At 36.5% G+C, this 21,092-nt stretch overlaps 1 protein-coding gene across 2 annotated transcripts; it reads right to left on the bottom strand.

Moving 5' to 3' along the window:
• Positions 1–18,412: 18,412 nt before the first annotated feature.
• LOC142642799 (cyclin-dependent kinase inhibitor 7) lies at positions 18,413–20,303 on the bottom strand. Of its 2 annotated transcripts, none has more exons than XM_075817224.1 (4): positions 19,527–20,303; positions 19,229–19,284; positions 18,942–19,103; positions 18,413–18,780 (listed from the first exon to the last, which is right to left on the bottom strand). In XM_075817224.1, the coding sequence occupies exons 1-4, from the start codon at positions 19,827–19,829 to the stop codon at positions 18,711–18,713; spliced, it is 591 nt and encodes a 196-aa protein (XP_075673339.1). In that variant the 5' UTR covers positions 19,830–20,303; the 3' UTR covers positions 18,413–18,710. The 2 variants fall into 2 exon arrangements, with proteins under 2 accessions (XP_075673339.1, XP_075673340.1); XM_075817225.1 differs by having other exon boundaries at positions 18,942–19,100; positions 19,527–20,300.
• Positions 20,304–21,092: the final 789 nt, after the last annotated feature.

Consider the following 21,092-nt stretch of genomic DNA (forward strand, 5'->3'; position numbering starts at 1 on the left):
TGCGTATGTAGTGTAACTTTCTTTTTTATTGAAAACTCTTTTGTGCAAAACTTATTTGTAAAGAGAAATTTCAACTACTATAATGTGTACAACTTTTAAAAAAAAAAAATGTATTATCAGTAATGCATTTGTTTGTAAGAACGCATTTATTTTGGTTGTGTTTATTTTTCTTGATATTTATGCAAACTTAACTTTATTTCTAATTAAATATTAAATATACCTTTAACATATACTCTTAAGACAATATTAACAATCAAATTGTTCTTAATGATAGAAAAAATACAAAAAGAAAACCATCCTCCCCATAAATATATTCCTTCATAGGTATATGAGACAATAATTAAAGGTATATTTTATATAGTTTATAGGCTACGCTTACTTATTTTTTTAATTTATTTTAAGTACAAGCTTTTAAATTAAATCTTTTTAAAAAAATACAATTTCATTTTTATTTAACTTATTTTTTTAAGTAAAATAAATTAAGTTTGGGGTGCCACATCATGGTGGTGGTTCGCTGTGTGGGATTGCAAAATGAGTCTAGAGTGTCACATCACATCCAACATACCTCACGCATGTTCCAACATACCTCGCACTAGATATGGTAAAACGGGTCAAAATTTTTTAACCTGACCTGAAAAATACTAGATCCGAACCTGATTTTTTTGACCCGAAACAAAAAGGGTTGACCCGTGACCCGACTCGAGTTTTTCGAGTTTTTTGCGGGTCAACCTGACCCGACCCGAACCCGAATCACTTTTTTAAATCTTTTTTTTTATATATAAAAAGTAAAATTAAGACAATAGTAGTTTAATTGTTTATTGTGAGCTTTAAGGAAACAATTGATACATTTACATATGCAAATTAATTGAAAGATAAATGGTTGAGCATTTTGTAATGAGTAAAAATTTTTAGATATCAAATAACAAAGTACATGCCAAGATAATATGGTTACAGTAAAGTTAAAAATATAGATTTAAAATTGTAGACATGTGAGAAACATTCACAAGTGTAAAAATAGTGAAGCTAAAGTATTAAATTAGCATAAATTATAAATGCTTAGACTTATTTTTTAACAATTTATGTCCAAAATAAACGGTTTTTCAAAATAAATTATGATATTTCTTAGAGTGTGTGTTGCTTAACAATGATATGATATTAATAAAAGAGACCATGTATAAATAAGTAAGCAATCAAATTTTCATGTATATCTCAAATTGAAATTGATTGCCAACCACAATTGATAATAGATTATAAAATCAATTTTCAAGATTGTAAATTTCTTATATGTTTTTTTTTTTTTATTAAATGAGTTATCTAATAAGTCATTTGTAATTTTGTTTTATATTTTGGAATATTGATATTGTGTAGAAATAAAACATGTGTATTTGTTTTACTTATGTTTGTGTTATTTTGTTTTAGATAGCAATGTTAGGATTTGTATAATTTTAAAATTATTGAATAAGTATTAATAAGTTTAACTGAATTCATTCTTGATATAAGTGGTGAAGTCAAAATAATGCATTTTACATCAAATAATTTGTTGCATAACTTTCCAAATGACAAATACATATTGTTTTATTTATAAAAATAAAAATAAAAATTCATCTGAAAAATACAGGTCAACCCGACCCGACTCAACCCGTAACCCGATTGACCCGAACCTGTTTTTAACCCGCTTAAGATGACCCGTTTTTGACCCGTGACCCATTTGACCTGCAACTCGATTGACCCGATCCGAACCCGAACCCGAACCCGACCCGCCTGTTTTGCCATGTCTACCTCGCACATGTTCGTATGAGGATAAGCTATTCTTTGTTTTTGTACCAGGTGTCATTGCGCGCGCGCACACACACACACACAAAAAAGGCTTGAGATTATTTAGCTCCATTTATTTATTTTTATAAACATGCAAGCTATTATTAAAGAATTATAAATTTTTTTGTAAAAATGCATTTATCAATAATTCATCTGTTTGTAAGTACTTATTTTTATAACATTGTTTGTAAGTACTTATTTATTGTGGTGTTTATTTATAAAAAAAAAAAAAAAAAAAATTTATGCGCAATTGAACTTTATTTTCTTAAGTTATATAAAAATATCGTTTAATAAAATATTAGATGTACCTATGGTTTTAAAAATCGGAATGGTCAAAGAATCGAAAATTTGATAAATTCCTAATTTTTACTAGTTAATCACCAATTTTTTTTTTTTTACCTAACTAAAGTAGGGTCCTGTTCTTGTTTGAAGCAATCAATCTGATCTGGTTTTTAAAACTATGGATATATCTTAACATATACTCTTAACAAACTGCTACTAACAATAATATTTTTTTATCAAAGATAGAGTAATTACAAAAAGTAAAAGAAGCTTCTCATAGATAAATCTTTAATAGGTATATCATATATGCAACAATAATCAAAGGTATATTTAATGGCTTATTTACTTTTTAAGTTATAATTCTTTTTTGAGGATTTATTTTAAAGTTATATTAAGTACAGTCTTTTAAAATCCTTTTTAAAGTACAGTTAGCATTTTTTTTTTACATATTTGTTAAGTAAAATAAGTCATCTCAAACATATACTTGGTGTATAGACTTACAGCGTATTAAAAGGTAAAACAAATTGTAAGCACAATTATTATGTATATAAACATTAAAATGTGCAAGTTGACTTATTAACCTTTTTATTATCAATTTATCATTTTCTACCCTTTTAATAAAGTGCTGTTGTGCATCTTTGACGCAGTGATTACTCCATAAATACAAGTGCTTGTGGGAAGTGGGTGTAGAGGGTAAATGTTAAGGTTCAAGTCTCCATAAGAGAATTTTGCACACGTATACATATATATTAGGTTAGAGTAAAATTTCTACTATGTATCAAAAGAAAAAGAGCTGAAAGAAAAAAGAAAAGAAAAAGATTTAAAATTGTAAATCAAGCTAAAAGGACGAACTCGCTAAAATGCAATGTCAAAAGGAATTAAGAAAAGAAGAATCTTTAATGTGTCAATGGATCCAACACTCAAGAGTTCTACTTAAAATCAACCAGGTGCTTCACAATTTTGCTCAAGGACAGTGACGAAAACGGACAAAATCACAGTGATGTAATTGAGGATGGTGATGAAGATTTATACCAACAAAGAGATGGATGCGCCTAGACGATTCACTAGTACTGAATCATCCAACAATATATGATTTTTAGTGTTTGCTTGGAAAAAACTTAATTAGTTTTTTGTTGAAAATTTTTTGTTTATATGTTAAAATATAGGGTAAATTGCAAATAACACCTCTAAAGTTTGAAGGTGATTAGATTTTACACCCTGAAATTTTAAAATTTGAATTTTACTTCCTGAAGTTTGGGCTGCTTTGATTTTACACCCTAACGTTTCAGAATTTGGATTTTATCCTCTAAAATTTAAAGGTATTTGGATTTTACAACCCAAATTCTGAAACTTCATGGTGTAAAATTCAAACACTCCAAAACTTTGGGGAGTAAAAACCAAACACTCCTAAACTATAGGGGGTAAAATTCAAATTCTAAAATGTCAAGGTGTAAAATCTAAACATTACCAAATTTCAGGAGGAAAAATTTAAATTCTAAAACTCCATAGTGTAAAATCTAATTACTACCAAACTTTAGGGGTGTAATTTGTAATTTACCCTAAAATATATTTATACTCTAAAAATGTGAAAAAAGTAATAGAAAATAAGATTTTAAAAAACTACATATACAAGCTTTTTTTTTTTTGGAAAAAGAAATATAGATAAAAGTTAAAAAGCAAAAATTTAACGTATAATAATCTAATGCAAAACAGACATTTAATATTGTGTGACAAAATAATTGAATCTAACTGTTTGCAAACAGTTTGAATTTCGTTTGAAGTTCAGAGCCTATATAAAAAGAAATATTTGTAATTCTAAGAACCAAGGCAGATTCAACTTGCAATCTCTTGTTATAAAGTTTTTGTTTAATAACAGGGAAATATTAATCAATGCGCTGAAGACATCGGATTATGAGCTATTTATAGAAATATTTTATTGGAAAAATGATAAAATAATAAATATTTAAAAATATTTATAATCATTTCTTTTTTTTGCCAACTGTTCATTTTCGGTAACTTCATTGCCTAAATAGTTTTTTTTTTTTTTTTTTTCACTCTCATTTTTGGCAACTTGGTTGCCACAATTGGTTTCCTTAAATCGTTATCAAAATATATAGCTCTCCACCCTTTCAAGTTTCAAACATTTAATTGAATAGAGAGGTTTACAGCGGTTTGTGGGCTATGGAGGATTCTTGGTTAGTGTTCATAGTGGCTAATCTGATATGGTCATAAGCCTGTAATGGAGGCTGCTTTGGGATTTCATTATTGCACAAATATGGGAGCAGAATTTAAGTTCCAGCCAAGGGGGTTAATTGGTGGGGTGAGTGTTTAGAGGTAGGGCAAAACTTAGGTACAGTTCTTGATAAGGATAATTTTGTAATTAGCCCATGACAAAACAAAGAGCGACGGATATAATAAGGCCGTCAGCTTCACTCCTATGAAACTACCTTCTTGCAAAGTCTACAGCTTCACCTCATACCTGACAGCTACATCTTGGGCACAGTAAGCTTACGATAGTAAGCTGAAGGATAAGCTGAAGACATCAAGCTGACGGTAGTAAGCTGAAGACATCAAGCTGAAGGTAGTAAGCTGAAGACATCGAGCTGAAGGGATAAGTTGAAAACATCAAGCTGAAGGTAGTAAGCTAAAGCTAGTAAGCTGACGGTAGTAAGCTGAAGGGGACACATGAATCTCCGATGAGTCTGACGTCGAGCCCAATGATTCTGTTGGACTTGCTTGTTGCGAGAGACTGCATCTTAAAGTCTACAGCTTCATAATAGAGTTGATGACTTTAATTATAAGCTGACGACCCTGAAAATGGACGATGTTGTAGGCTGACGAGAATAAGCTGAAGAGGTCAATTAAACCTCCATCCATAGCCTTACTTGATCTTCACACATACGTGTATAAGGAGAGTTCATGCGCTACACGCCTAACCCTAATTAAGAAGACTCTTATAAGGAAAAGAACTCTAGGAGATACGCAAAATCCACGAGTTACTCTCCTAGAAGGAAAGAACTTCTTGACCAAGGCATGAATTTCGGCCCTACACTACTATAAATACCCCAAAACCCTCACAAAGCAAGGTACGCATGATTCACCCCAGCTCTGGTATTCTAGAGTTGCGAACAAGAGATTTCTCTAACTTGACCGTCGGAGGGTATTTGGCCGGTACTACACTGGTACACCTCTTAGGGTCTTCAGCTTTTGTGTTGTGCAGGTTCTAGTCAAAGGCACGTGAGGACTGTATGGCTTACTGACGATTTTCGGCATCATCAGTTGGCGCCGTCTGTGGGAAGTACGAGTAATCAGTCATTACTTTATCCCTGAGACAAAAGGTCGTACGGTCCAAACTCGATCGATGGCATCAGTCAACCAAGAAACTGGAAATCCCCCCACTACTGAAGAATGGCAACTACAAACACTCTCGGCTGCAATTGAGCGACTTACTCAACACAATAAAGCCCTTATGCTACAAAACCAAGCATTTGAAGTGCAAATTAAGCAGCCACAAGAACATCAAGTCTTATCGCATGATCAACGTAGAAGTGGCACAATCACTGTCTACCCTTTCGAAATATTACAGAAGGGAAGAGTAAATAGAAGAGAAGTAGGACTGACGACTACAATATTGTAGGACGACGAACGATTAGCCAAAGAGAAGGCAAAAGGCCTAGACACTCTACTAGCCGACCCGTTCGTTTCACTACACTAAACACTTCTATCGACCATATACTTACACTTATCAAAGACGACCACATATTGGAATGGCCAAGAAGGATGAAAGGGGATCCGAGCAAGCGATCAAAGCACAAATACTGACATTACCACCATGATCATGGACATGACACAAAGGAGTGTTATGATCTGAAACAACAAATAGAGATCCTTGTAGGTTAAGGGAAGTTGCAGCGATTTGTTAGAAATGGACCTGGGATACAACATCTGCAAGAACTGGATCAACCCAGCAGGTCAAAAGACCAACCCTCCACACACTAAGAGCTACAACCTCAGCATACCACCTTTTGATACACGAGAGTGCTACAACGTGGATAAGCAGCTACCACTATGAACATTGAAGACCAAAGATTGATGGTAGGGCCAACTAAGGAACTGGAAGATGACCCTTTGGATGACAACCACCCTACAAGAGACACTTGACGAGAAGAAGCTACCTTACCCTTAGAATGCCGAACGCTTGAAGAAAGCAAACGACCAATACCGCCTACCCTTCTAAAATGTCTCCGAGATGGTGAATAATCAGCTCAAGTCACCAAGGTGACGAATCAACTCAAGTAACGAAGGCAAACATGGAAGGGGGGGCAATAGACGAGGAATATTTGTACAACGCATCGGCTCAAAATATCACCCCCCAAGGTGAACATCACCTTTCAAGGTGAACCTCACTTCTCAAGGTGGCCCTCACTTCTCATATTGAATATCACCTTTCAAGGTGGACGTATGGCCAAAGTCGCCTATGAGTGGACGGTCACTACACTAAGTTACCTACAGGTAGATGCATGACCAAAGTCGCTTACGGGTAGACAATCACTACACTAAATCGCCTACGGGTAGATGCATAACGAAAAGTCCCCTATGGATAGACAGTCACTACATTATGTCACTTACCGGAGGACGTATGATCACAGTCGCCTATGGGTGGACGGTCACCATACTAAGTCGCCTACGAGTAGGCGACCAAAAAGGTGACAAGGCACCAAAACTCAATCACTTCAACAAGTCCATGATCAAAAGTGGACGACCACAAAAGTGACGAGGCACCAAAATTTAGTCACCTCAATTAGTCCATGACACTAAGTGGACGACTGACAAGGTGACAAGGTACCAAAGTGGACGACCCAAAACTTAGTCACCAACACTTAGTCTACGACCCAAAGTGGATGACTGACAAGGTGACGAGGTCCCAAAGTGGATGACCCAAAACTTAGTCACCAACACTTAGTTCATGACCCAAAGAGGACGACTGACAAGGTGACGAGGTACCAAAGTGGACGACCCAAAACTTAGTCACTAACACTTAGTCTACGACCCAAAGTGGACGACTGACAAGGTGACGAGGTCCCAAAGTGGACGACCCAAAACTTAGTCACCAACACTTAGTCCACGACCCAAAGTGGATGACCAAAAAAAAAAAAAAAAAAAAAAAAATCACCACATGAGTATACCAAGGGCAAATGCACAACCAAAGTCTAGATCAGCTATTAGACATGCCAGTGATGTCGAAGGAACAAGCTAGTTAGACGAGTAATTTACAAGGTGGCACTCATGATCCAAGTAATGAGGACAAACGCCAGAAGATCTACTTGATAAAGCATGTAGAAATTGCAATCCAAGTGAAAGAAAAAGCAAAACATCTACTTGACCACGATCGTTTGAAAATACCGAACAGGTGGATGGACGAACCAAGCCACTCACGAGTGCCTTGGACAAAATTCCAAGTTTTCCTACTTACGAGTGGACAGACGAACCAAGTCACTCACGAGTGCCCTGGGCAAAATCCTAAGTCTTCCTGCCTACGAGTGGACGGACGAACCAAGTCACCCACAAGTGCCTTGGTACAAAATTTAAGTCCTACCTACTGATGGAAGGACACACCAAGCCACTCACGAGTGCCTTGGTAAAAATATGTCTCCTACCTACGGGAGGACGGGTGAACCAAGTCACTCACTAGTGCCTTGGTAAAAAGATTTTGTAAGTCCTCCTACCCACAGGAGGATGGACGAACCAAGCCACCTACAAGTGCCTTGGTAAAAAGCTAATTCTTTCTACCTATGGGAGGAAAGAAGAACCAAGCCACTCATGAGTGCCTTGGTAAAAATATATAAATCTTCCTATCTACAGGGTGACAAATGATCCATGTTACCAAGGTGACGAACGATCCAAGTGATCCTTCAAAGAGGATTGACTCAAATAGAAATCATCGAATGAAGTCACCAAGGTGACAAACGACCCTCCAAAAATGATCGAGTCAAGTAGTAATCCTCCAATGACAATTGACTTAAGTAAATATCCTCCAATTAAGTTGCTCATGGAATGGGGGGCAAGAAAAAAATAACCCCAACACTCTATGATTACAACACAAGCCTGCATATTCCACACTCATCCACTTATGTGACAACTGCGGAATAGGAGGCAACTGATAGGGAATATTTTCACCAATTACAAAAAATTTTCCTTAGAGTCTTCGGTCACCAAAAGCATCATAAACTTACCAAAAGTAGCGTTAGTCACAAAGGAAGCATGACACTGTGTGACGCGTTTCGCCCTGACGGTCGTCTCGTATCAATGGGTCGTTAGGTACCAAAGGGTCGTCAGGGACCAAAAGGTCATCAGGTACCTTCCCTGACACAGCCCGACACCTTCCAACCTGACTGTCGTCATGTATTAATGGGTTGTCAGGTACCAAGGGGTCGTCAGGGACCAAAAGGTCATCAGGTACCTTCCCTGACACAGCCCGACACCTTCCAACCTGACGGTTGTCATGTATCAATGAGTCGTTAGGTACCAAGGGGTCATCAGGGACCAAGAGGTTGTCAAGTACCTTCCCTGACACAGCGCGACACCTTCTGCCCTAACGGTCGTCATGTATCAATGGGTCATCAGGTACCAAGGGGTCGTCAGGGACCAAGAGGTCGTCAGGTACCCTCCCTGACACAGCGTGACACCTTCCGCCCTAACGGTCGTCGGGTACCAATGGGTCGTCAGGTACCAAGGGGTCATCAGGGACCAAGAGGTCGTCAAGTACCTTCCTTGACACTGCCGACACGCTCCGCTTCGATGGTCGTTACGTATCAAGGGGTCGTCAGGTACCCTACTCATCGAAACTAACTCGTCTAAATCGATGGGACACTTTTGGCAAACGATCCACTATACTAGTCCAATCTACAAACCAACTCGCATACTAATAAGGGTATTTTTGTCCAACAAAGTCCTTCTAGTACTTTGACCCATCGGGATGGAATACTCCGCCACTGACCCGTCAAGGTTTGTGCCTCTCCTGGTAGGACCTGGCTGATAAGGGTGTTCTCACTTATAAGATTCAAGGTACAACTCACAAGGAAGGCGACGATTCCTCTCGACCCGTCTGCTTCCCATTTGCACATGGGAATCAAAGCGACGCCCCTATCCTGCAAAGCCTTATACGAACCAATGCCTATATGGCAGAAAAGCCGTCAGCTTGTTAAACACGAGTAAAAGCTAGTGATAGAAAATTACAAAAAATAAAAGAAGAACCCGGACAAGATCGAAAAGGCCAGACGTCCCTAACTCTTCCGTCGCTGAGCACAAGGATCTACTTCCTCACTCTTGAGGATGGACTCCATCACCTCAATGGCGTAGCCCTTGTGGGTTAGAAGACAGCGATCAGGTCCTTGAGTGACAGGGCCAGATGTTGTCATCAACCTTTTACCCGCCCCATGGTTCGGCTTAAGGGGCGGCGACTTCTTAGGGTGCTTATCACCAAGGGTGATGGCAGTCTTCTTGGGAGGACAATCGTCCTTCTCATCAGCCTTCCTCTTAGCAACCGCTTTCCCTACGGCTTTAGGGGCTGACGAGGACGTCCCTTCCCCTTTGTTTTCTTCTTTTCTTCACTCCTTCGGGCAGTAGCTGCTCGCACCAGCGCCCTCTGCCTAGCTCCCTCTATCTCTACAAAAGATAAGAGATGAGAGTTAAGACAAAAAACGACAAAAATAAGATGACGAGATAAACTAAGGGTACTTACGACGATGAGAATAGGTGTTTAACCTACGAGCTTCAGGCGTCGGCTCCGGACCTTTGCAGTAGAGATGTAAAGTGTCGAGTCTAATTAGGTCCCGACACTTCCGCTTGTCCAACGGAATTGCTGTTACCCAACAGATAAAGTCTTCTTGTTCAGCTGTAATATGTGGACGAACACTAGCTGAAAAGGAGAGTAGACGGTGTTAGAAATGTGACGAGTAAACTAAGTAAAGAAACAGACGGGAGTAACCTAAATCTTTGACAAAAGCCCAAGTGTTGTCAAAGCCATGAGGCATCGTCTCCCACTCTTCCTAACTACATACCCAATTCGTCCCTTTGACAAAAAAGTACATGCCCTTCCAATTCCTATTAGAATCGGGCACATCGGACACCAACTTTAGCTCCTTCTTCCTTACTGCGAAATGGTATATCCCCTGGGACGAGGAGATATGTTGGAGTCTACAGCACCAAAAGAACTTGTCAAGAGTTAGCTGACGGTTCCCGCCACTCAGAAGACCCCACAAAATCTCAGCCCTAATGAATATTCGCCAAGCTTTGGGGGTAATCTGGCTGACGGATAAACCTAAAAAATTAGCCAGCTGACGATGAAGAGCCGCCAGCGGCAGCCTCAATCCTGCCGCAAACATGGCATCATACATGCCAACATCCGCAGTTTACCCAGAATAACATCTCTCACCCTCCTCAGGGAGACGGATTGGAATGTCGTCCGGAATTTGGTAACGGGCACCTAAATTTTTGAAGACATTGACCAATATCGTCGCAAGAACTCATTGACAGACCATTCTATGGGTAGGATGAAGGGACGGTCATCATTCGGGGCTCCCAAGGTACTTTCTAAGATCTCTTCACCATTGTCACCCTCACCCTAGTCACTGGTTCTCTCACCTTCCTCTTCACCGATCTTTTGGTCTCTGTCACCTAATTCTTCCCCTTCTTCATCGTCCCCGTTCTCGCCCTCACTTTCCTCATCTTCTCTACAACTCTCTACCCCCTCGTCGGAGGAATGGGATGACGTTTCCCTCTCTAACGAGTAAGAGAAGCCCTTCTCGGGCTCACGACCTGATTGGAAGACCTCGCCACAACCCGCTTCTTCACGGATCGACGATTCCAGAAAGTTGATAGCAACTAAGTTGACGAGGCCAGTAGGCTGACGAACGAAGTGAATTCAGAAGGTGACGGTCTCTCTCTCTCAAAATCAGCAAAGGATGAAAAGTTGAAAATGAGAGAGGAAGTGAGATATATATAGGCAAAGAGGGCACGGAAGACGAAGAGACACGCTCGTCTAGACACGGAACCAATCAGTCTGTGCCACGTGCTCTAGCATTTAAAGAAGGCGGCTCGAGGCACCACGCATGAATGACCTTTCGATGATGTTAACTCCACAACCCGTTAGCTAAAGCTGACGAGGCCATAGAGTAGGGGGCAGCTGATAAGGATAATTTTGTAATTAGCTCATGACGAAACAAAGAGCGACGGATATAATAAGGCTGTCAGCTTCACTCCTATGAAACTACCTTCTTGCAAAGTCTACAACTTCACCTCATACCTGACAGCTGCATCTTGGGCACAGTAAGCTTACAATAGTAAGCTGAAGGATAAGTTGAAGACATCAAGATAAAGACATCAAGCTGAAGGTAGTAAGCTGACGGTAGTAAGCTGAAGCTAGTAAGCTGAAGGGGACACATGAATCTCCGATGAGTCTGACATCGAGCCCAATGATTTCGTTGGGCTTGCTTGTCGCAAGGGACTGCATCTCAAAGTCTACAGCTTCATAATAGAGCTGATGACTTTAATTATAAGCTGACGACCCTGAAAATGGACGATGTTGTAGGCTGACGAGAATAAGCTGAAGAGGTCAATTAAACCTCCATCCACAACCTTACTTGATCTCCACACATACATGTATAAAGAGAGTTCTTGCTCTACACGCCTAACCCTAATTAAGAAGACTCCTATAAGGAAAAGAACTCTAGGAGATACACAAAATTCATGAGTTACTCTCCTAGAAGGAAAGAACTTCTTGACCAAGGCATGAATTTCGGCCCTACACTACTATAAATACCCCAAAACCCTCACAAAGCAAGGTATGCATGATTCACCCCAGCTCTGGTATTCTAGAGTTGCTAAAAAGAGATTTCTCTAACTTGACTGTTGGAGGGTATTTGGCCGGTACCACACCTGTACACCTCTTAAGGTCTTTAGCCTTTGTGTTGTGCAGGTTCTAGTCAAAGACACGTGAGGACCGTGTGGCTTACTGACGATTTTTGGCATCATCAGTTTTTTATGAACAGTACCTTAAGTCCTACTTAAAATTTTGACATCTGTCCAATTTAACAGCCCAAATAAATGGCGTTAAAACTAAAAAAAAATTTTCCTTCTTCCTTCTTTTTTTTTCCTGTACTACAACTACAAGAGAAAATCAAACCAAAAAATGCAGAACTAAACAGGATAGATCAAAAAATTAAAGCCAGATCTATTGAGTTTCAAACCAAAAATGGACCATTCTCCCTCATTTTCTCAGTAACCAAATAGGAAAGATAAAAAAAATAAAAGCCAAATCTACTGGGTTTCAAACCAAAAAACGGACTCTTCTCCCTCATTTTCTCAGTAACGAAACAGGAAGGATCAAAAAATAAAAGCCAGATCTACTAGGTTTCAAACCAAAAAAGGGACCCTTTTCAACTATACCTGAAACTTCCACACTCTTAACATCAACAATGCCATCGTCACAGCCTCTTTCATTCATTTGTCTAGAGAGAGAGAGAGAGAGAGATAGAAAGAAAGAATCATAGATCAGAAAAGAAGAAAGGAAGCAGATACACATACATACACACACACACACACACACACACACACACACAGAGAGAGAGAGAGAGAGAGAGAGAGAGAGAGAGAGAGAGAGAGAATTTGAATTTCAAAACATATACATGTGTTGCATATTTTTAACTTCCTTAAGTTTTTTTAGTAGTAGTTATCTGAATTTTATGAATTTGTTTTTAACTTCAGTTTTTTTAGCTGTAGTTATCCAAAAGTTTTGTTAAAATATTTGAAAGTAGGAGTTTTTTTTGGATAAATTTGAACGTGGGTTTTTTTTTCTTCCTAGTTGTAGTTATCCAAAAGTTTTGTTAAATATTTGAAAGTAGGGGTTTTTTTTTGGATAAATTTGAACTTGGGGATTTTTTTTTTGATAGAAGCTGAACATGGGTTTGAATGTGGTATTTGAAATTTTTTGGATTTCTTTTGGATATGATTGATTTCTACTTTTTAGTATATTTTTTCTTCAAAAAAAAAGAGATTTAAGGGGAAAAAAAAACCAAACGTGAGATGAGATTAAGGGAAACTGGGTATTGAATAAATCTAATTTATAAGTGAATAAATTAATTTAAAAATAAAGAGGAGAGTGGTCATATTTTTTAGGCAATATTTTAGTGGGAATTAGAGTTACATTTTTACCAGATTGTCCTTTAGTTGTCTCTACATAAACAAATGACTGTAAGGGCATTTTTGAACTAAAAAATGAGGAATCCAAAAAGGAAAAGCCTCTTAAATATTAGTATAGACTAGCCTTTGAGCACGAGCTCACGCGCGTGCTCAGAGGTTCTTCTATTTTTTGAGTAATGGTTAATTTAGAGTATTCATTATAATTTGAGATTAATATATTTTTCAATCACAAAAAAACATAGGGGTGTTATGAAAAATTATTTCACTACACATAATATTCATCACACTCTTAGATTTTTTTGTGATTAGAAAATGTAGTAATCCCAAATTATAATAAATGCTCTAAATTAACCCTTATTCAAAAAATAGAAGAGTCTCTAAGCACGCGCGTGAGCTCGTGCTCAAAGGCTAGTCTATACTAATATTTAAGAGGCTTTTCCTTTTTGGATTCCTCATTTTTTAGTTCAAAAATGCCCCTACAGTCATATGTTTATGTAGAGACAAAACTAAAGGACAATACGGTAAAAATGTAACTCTAATTCCCACTAAAATATTGCCTAAAAAATATGACCACTCTCCTCTTTATTTTTAAATTGATTTATTCACTTATAAATTAGATTTTTAAAATAAAAATTATATATATAAAATAATTAGATATAATTTTTTTCTACAAAATAGGGTTACAACAAAAAAAAAAAGCCACATAGTACGCGCGAAGCGTGGGGACTGATTTATTAGGAAACTGCTGAAGTGAGTCAAAATGTAGTTTGAGATTCTATTACGCAACCAGCAGAGTAAACTCCAAACAATTCTAAAGTCAAGAGCATCTTGGTATTTTGCGACGGCATCTTTTTTCGGCATTGACTATTTTACCCTTTTTTTGGTCGGGCCTTCGATTGAATTCTTGACCCATCCCATTCTTTGTTTAGGCGCAATGGCTATCTGGATTAATGTTGGAGCTAATGCCTGTAGGGCTTTTCGGCCCAAATTTCATGCTTGTAGCGGAGCTTAGTCTGGGTATACAAACAGATAACAAGGTAAGCCCATACGCCCTCATTCCAACCCTATTTGGAAAAATGCCCTTTCTTGTAACCCAAATTGTAGTAATATGGCTTTCAATTATCTTGATTTCCCCCCTCACTAATCACCATTGGAAGGGTGTCCTTTCTTGGTTTTCAATGATTGTTAAGACTCCTCAATTTTTTGAAATGCTAACTGAATAATTATCTTTCTTTTTTTTTCCCCTTTCTTTTTTGGGATTTGGGCTTGTGTTGAGATTGAAAAATCTTTTTTTTTTTTTTTTTTAAATCTCTTTCAATATAAAACTCATGGACCTATAGTCTGGTAGATTGAACCTAAAACTTTTAAGACTAATGAACACAAAACTTGAGAAAAATTGTAGGCTTTTTAAACTAAAAGAAAAGCACATTATGTTAACAACTCAAGAAATTAAAGCATCAATTACATCATCATTTATATTCTCAAAAAGGATTAGTCAAATTATAATTGGAGTTTCTCGTTAGGGGTGGCAATTCGTGTTCGCGTGTCGGGTTCGTGTCGTGTCAAGTCATGAGTATTCGACTACATAGGTTAACACTAACCCGACCTGTTTATTAAACGGGTCAAGATTTCTCAACCCTAACACGACCCATTTATTAAACGGGTCAGTCGTGTCGACCTGTTTATCAGATTTTATCAAAATGAAAAATAAAAATTAATGAAAAAAAAAACAAATAAATATTTTTAATATAAAATTTAGAACTAACGAGTAACTGCATCACAAATAATCATTCAAAGTTAAAGCATATCCCAATATCACAAATAATCAATCACAATATGTCAAAGAAAATAAATCACAACAACTAATAAGTTTATATACCTAGATTTTGAAGGGTATATTGGTAAAATATCATTTAATTAAACGGGTCAGACGGGTCAAACAGGTTCTATGTGTTCAACCCTAACCCAACCCATTTATTAAACGGGTTAGTCGTGTCAACCCGAATATGACACGAACCCGTTAAGCCTCAACCCATAACCTGCTAATTTCGTGTCGTGTCGTGTCGGGTTCGCGGGTCGTGTCAAATTTTGCCACCCCTATTTCTCGTAATCACTTATAAATTTTTTTTTAAAAAAATCGTCTGATAAATACTTGATGTGTGGATTCTGAACATGCCCATACCATTCACACTCAAATAACTAATCCATATAATTTGGAGTATCATGCATATAGTTCCTAATTATAACTATTTACATAAAAATGACATTTTCATTCATAATTTTTTTTTTATAATATTTTCACTTTCTTTGTGAATCCAGAAGTGGTTATATATTATAGAAGTAAAGTAAACAAATTGACACAAAAATAGTGTCATCCTATTTATATTTGATGATGATCCACAACAAGTAATATTCGTCCATAATGGTTGTCCAAGACTAGTAACGTCCAAAATAGCCTTTAGAAAAGGAGAAAGAGGAAATATACACCACAAACATAAAGTACGGATGTCCTAGCATATCACCCGTCATCCAAAGAGAATCTTGTCATTCAAAGAGAAGGTATGGACAACCAACAAACACTTAGTAAATTTCTAAGTGTTTTTCACAATCTCAAAAGGTTTAACCATTAATCCTCACCTCAAAACGTGGGGATGAATTCCCTGAAATTCACTCTGCTCTTCCCACAAAGTCCACACATCTCCCTCGATATTAGTGACACCTAATGAATAGACCTACCATAAACTCTCAATAAAAGAGACCACGCATCATCCAACCAGGGTAAGTTTTTACTATTTATCTACTCATTACACTTGTATTCTAAAGAGAAAACTGACTTAATTGTTAGAGGGTCCTTAGCCGATTTACTCCAATCACCTTCGATAGTTTCTTTTTTTCTCTTTAGGTCATTCAACCGTCATTGCAACCTGGAGCATTCAGCCTATTGATTTTCAAGCATCATCAATATCTATAGTTGGCATTTTGCTTACAACAAAATCTAATAATTAGATAGATTCCAATTAGTTCAACTGATAAAATATCTGATGGTTAAATAAGATATCTGAGTTTTAATCCTTATTTACACCAAAAATCGATTAGTATCTTGGTTAACAATTTTCTTTTTTCAAAATTTGTGTGTTTAGCCTTGGCAAAGAGATTAGTTGTACGGAAAGTCGAAAATAAAAAAGGAGAGAGAGAGCTCTAAATTGGTCATGAAACATTCTTACCCAAAGTGGTATATCAAAAGCTTTGCATGGTTCTCAACTATGCGTAAATTTAACCAAAAAATTACATAGAAGGCAACAAACAATCTTGAAGTAACAAATAATGCACCTTCAAGCACAATAAACCATTTTCATGATAGAAAACGGTAAGAAACGCCAAAATCGAAACCAATCTCCGTCATTATTAAGCAACATTCTATTATACTCTTCCCCACCACCTCTCTTCTCACCTATCTGTCTCTGTACCCATTAAAATATAACAAAGCTTCAGATCCAAAGCAAAGCCATAGTTAGGCGACCACTACTCAACCACTGCACGTGCAGACCTTCCCTCTTTTTTCATTATCTTTATTCTTTTATGCTTTTTATAAAAAACACTTTTATAAAAGGCTTTTTTCTTTTTAATATTTCTTTGTTTTCTGTACTTTTAAAAGTGTTTAGAACCGAGAAGGCTGGAAACCCCCCACATGCAAATGAGACTACTTTTGCTTGCATTGCATTTGACACGTGTGAGAATGTGCATGTACCTGTTTTCTTTTGTTTCAGACATATAGTACAATACCCTCTCTCTGCCACTGATTCTAGCTGATGACAGAATTTATTTTGTCCACCCCCATGTTTGATGCTTCATAAGGGTGATCTAGGTTTGTAGCTCTATGAGAGCCACCAAAACGCATTAAATAAACAAAGCATTAAAAATAAAATATAATAAAGCAAACAAAACCAAGAAAAACTAAATTAAATTTCGATTCTTTTGTCTATTTGCTCCAAAGGTACAGCTTTACAAGCAGTCCATATCCATATTCTGTAAAGTGAATATGACCCCCCGCACTTTGTGTGCTCTAAAAAGAACCCATGTCGGTCCACCTCATGCAATGTCAACTTCAAAACTCAAATAATTAGAATTGCATCAAATTCACAAATATGATTTTAATAAAAACCTAAATCTTTTTTAGTTTTATTAACAAAAGTCCTTAGAGCATGCATGAATAAATTATTTTAGAAAACTGTTCATACAAAAATAAAAAAAATATTAACTTTTTTTATAATTTTTATAATTTCTCATAATATTAACTAATTTTTTTTAAATGGGTCATGCTAATGATTGCCCTTAAAGTATTGACTAACAATTCATTTTAAGAAAAACGTTTATATTACTTTTATTGAAAATAAAAAAAAACTATCAAAATATTAATTTTTTTTTCTCATAAAAATTTTCTTTAAATGGATTTCCCTTTTTTAATTATTATTTCACTAATTATTATAATTAACAAAATCAGTTTTTTGATAACCTATTTAATTCTCCATAAAATATTTCAAAAAATTGATGATTAATGTATCCTCTTATAATTAACAAACTCACTTTACTTTTTGACAGTTTTGCTTGTGGTTCCTAGACCAAGTAAAAATTGTGATTAAATTAATCCACAACTTAGGTACAACAACAATTAGTGGAAACATCAAATTATTCTGTAGGGTAAAGCATTACAATTTTTTGGCTAGTGTAAACGTCTAATCGCCTTGTTTTCTTTTGTGGTTTGTGTCATGCATATACAGTGTGTGCTGAAGTGAAAGCTTCAATGATAGAGAGTGGAATGTCGTAGGCCTTATTTGCAGACTCACAATATAAGCCTTATAATTCTAAGCTTGTTTTATTCAGAGCAAAGAATTGGAGCTTTTTATACATGGTCCCAACAATCAAAGAAATCAAAATCCCGTTATTGAGAGAATATTCCAAAACAGGCTCAAATCATTGTGGGGGAAAAGAAAGTGAAGGATAAGAAAATCAGGTACCAACGCAAAAAACCAAAGCTGAAAAGGAATCTCTCTAAAAACAGCCAAAACATAAAATTCTTTCTCTTGTACAAAATCAAATCAACCCCATATGCACAAACTATATGAATCCAAAAATAGGATTAAAATTCATTGACTAATATTACTGTACTAAGAAATAGATTCAAGTAGAAATAGAAGCTTCTATCTTTTTACTGTTGTAGGACAAAGCTTCGTTTTTTTTTTTTTCTTACATAGTACTCTAGTGGAAAAAGAGAAAGCTGTACAATAATAAAAATAAATCTAAAACCACCTTCTTCCATTACTACCACCTAAACCCAATTGCATGCAACTCTCTGTGCTAACCAGTGACTTTAGCAAATCTCTCTCTCTTTCTCTTACTCTCACGGTCTCACTCACTCATGGCTTCAAACGAATCCACTGGTAACGACCCTCCAATGGCACATCCTTCACAATGTCATAGTTGTACCTGTAATTAAAAAAAAAAAAAAAAAAAGAAGTTTTAAGTTAGTTAGAATTTGATTCCTCGCTTAGCTAAAATGCGCTTCTACAGCGAACCCTCTTATCCTGCGCATCCTCTTTCCTGTTTCTTACAAACGCAGACAATGAGAGAGAGCTAGAGAGACTCACTTCTCTGCGAATCGCTTTTGCTCGTACTTTTCTGCAGCTGCGAAGAAAGCTTCGATCTCTTCTTTCGGTGGCATCTTCGCCGGAGGATGATTCTTCGTCGCCGCCGGCGAGTCCATTTCGTCTGAGTCTACACAGAGCGAGCTCGACGGTGTGCCTTCTCTGCTAAATAGGAAGAAAAAGAAGAAGCAGCTTAAAGAAGTAAGAATCGAACGGTTACGAAACGTTTGGTTTGGTTTTGAATTTGAACAATTTGAGAGAGTGAGAGAGAGAGAGATAGATAAATGAACCTGAATTTGTTGTTGTTGTTTATGTACGTTGAGTCAACGGTTTCGAAACTCTTGGCCTGAAATACACATTCAAGAAGCGTAAATAAATACTAAATATAAAAGCATTAATTGATAGTATAAGCAATTAAAATTGAGTACTGGAATTTCAGCTCAAGTAAGCCTAAATTGACAATTTCGAATTCTTAGTTTTTTTCTATAAAAAAAAAAAAGATTTTTTTTTCTTTCTCAGCAACCAAACGGAGACTAACATAGAAAAAATCTTTCAGAAATTCAAAAATTTTCAAATTCGGAAATTCACCTCCAGATCCATAAGCCTGAAGCCATCCCTGACGAACTCGCTCGACTCATTGCTAGAGCAACAAGAAACCGGAAACTGGTCCATACAGAAGCTCGTGCACAAATCACCAGCGTTCATTACTCCGCCGGAATTCACTGTCTTCTCCGGCGAATCAAAGCAAAAACGAGCGTCGTGGAGTTCCGCATCCAAAGAAGTCAAGCCAATGATTCTCCTTTTCTTCGAGACCGCCATGGTTGTGTTTGTGCCAGAGCCAGAACCATCCACCACCGTAATTCGCTTACAATTTCTCACACAATCGCCCATCTCTCTCTCTCTCTCTCTCACTGTACACACTCTCAAATCTCAATTCTCTCTTGTTTTTTTTTTTTAAATTTAAATAATTTTTGTTTCTCTCGTTTTTTCCGTGGGTTTGCAATATTTGTGTTTTGGAAAAAGCTGAAAGAGAAAAACTGTGAGGGGGAGATCCAAGAGTAAGAGAAGATGTTGATGTTGAGGTTGAGAAAGGTGATTTTTATGAGATTAAATGGACGGTTAAGATTTGATGCTAAAAATGCGGGTGAGTTTGTTACAACGAGTTTGTTACCGTTTTGGTATATAGGTATAGGTGTGGTCCTGACTCCTGAGTCTGAGTGAAAAAAGAAAGAATCGGAAGGAACGGTGGGTGCTGTGCTGCTGTTTTGGGTGTGTAGAAGCTGTCACCAAAGATCTGGCTGTTGAAGGATCCCAGGTTCATACCTTCATTCTCGTAGTCGTGGCTTATTCTTATAATATACCGCTCACACGTTGAAACGCTTCGTTTTTCCACTATTTATTTCTTTTCAATGCTTTGTCCCCCTTTTCTTTAATTTTTTGTTTTTAATAAATAGATAGAGTAAATAGTAGTAACTACCAAGTTTAAAAACACACCAATAGACTTATCAAATTCAATATAAGGTAACCTCATGTGCAACATCGGAGATGAATATACAGCGAAAATGAAGGAATACTTAATACACTGATTGGTATCTGAATAATGGGAATTATTACACCCACTGGGAGTACCTTCCAAGTTCCAATAATTTGTTCCATCTTTAGTTTGCCCAACATGTAGAAGAAGAAAAATATATGGCCTTTAAAAAAAAAAAAAAAAAAAAAACTCAAAGAAGCAAAAAAAAAAAGCTTAAGAATCCATTTGGGAACAACTTATTTAGCTGAAACTAAAAACTATTTGTTAAAAGTACGGTAAATAAAGCTAAAAAGTAATTGAAATAGTACACTGAGATCCATAAATAGTACTAAAAAAATGCAATAAGATTCATAAATAGTAATAAAAATAAACTAAATAGTAGCAAAAATAAATTAATGCCAAACACAACCTAAGTGGTTAAAGCAATAATTAATGAGTTTGATTAATGGGTGCTTTAGAGTATTTATTAGTAGGCTATTTAAAAATAATAGATACTATATTTATGAAAAATTTAAAAATTTACAAAATAAATTACGTAATTTTTATTCTTATAAAAAAAATTTAAATTATTTTTCTAAATTAATGTATTTACGACATCTGTTAACTTTTCTTATATATAA

The sequence above is a fragment of the Castanea sativa genome, chromosome 7, assembly GCF_040712315.1.
Source record: "Castanea sativa cultivar Marrone di Chiusa Pesio chromosome 7, ASM4071231v1".
In the NCBI taxonomy this organism is placed as follows: Eukaryota; Viridiplantae; Streptophyta; class Magnoliopsida; order Fagales; family Fagaceae; genus Castanea; species Castanea sativa.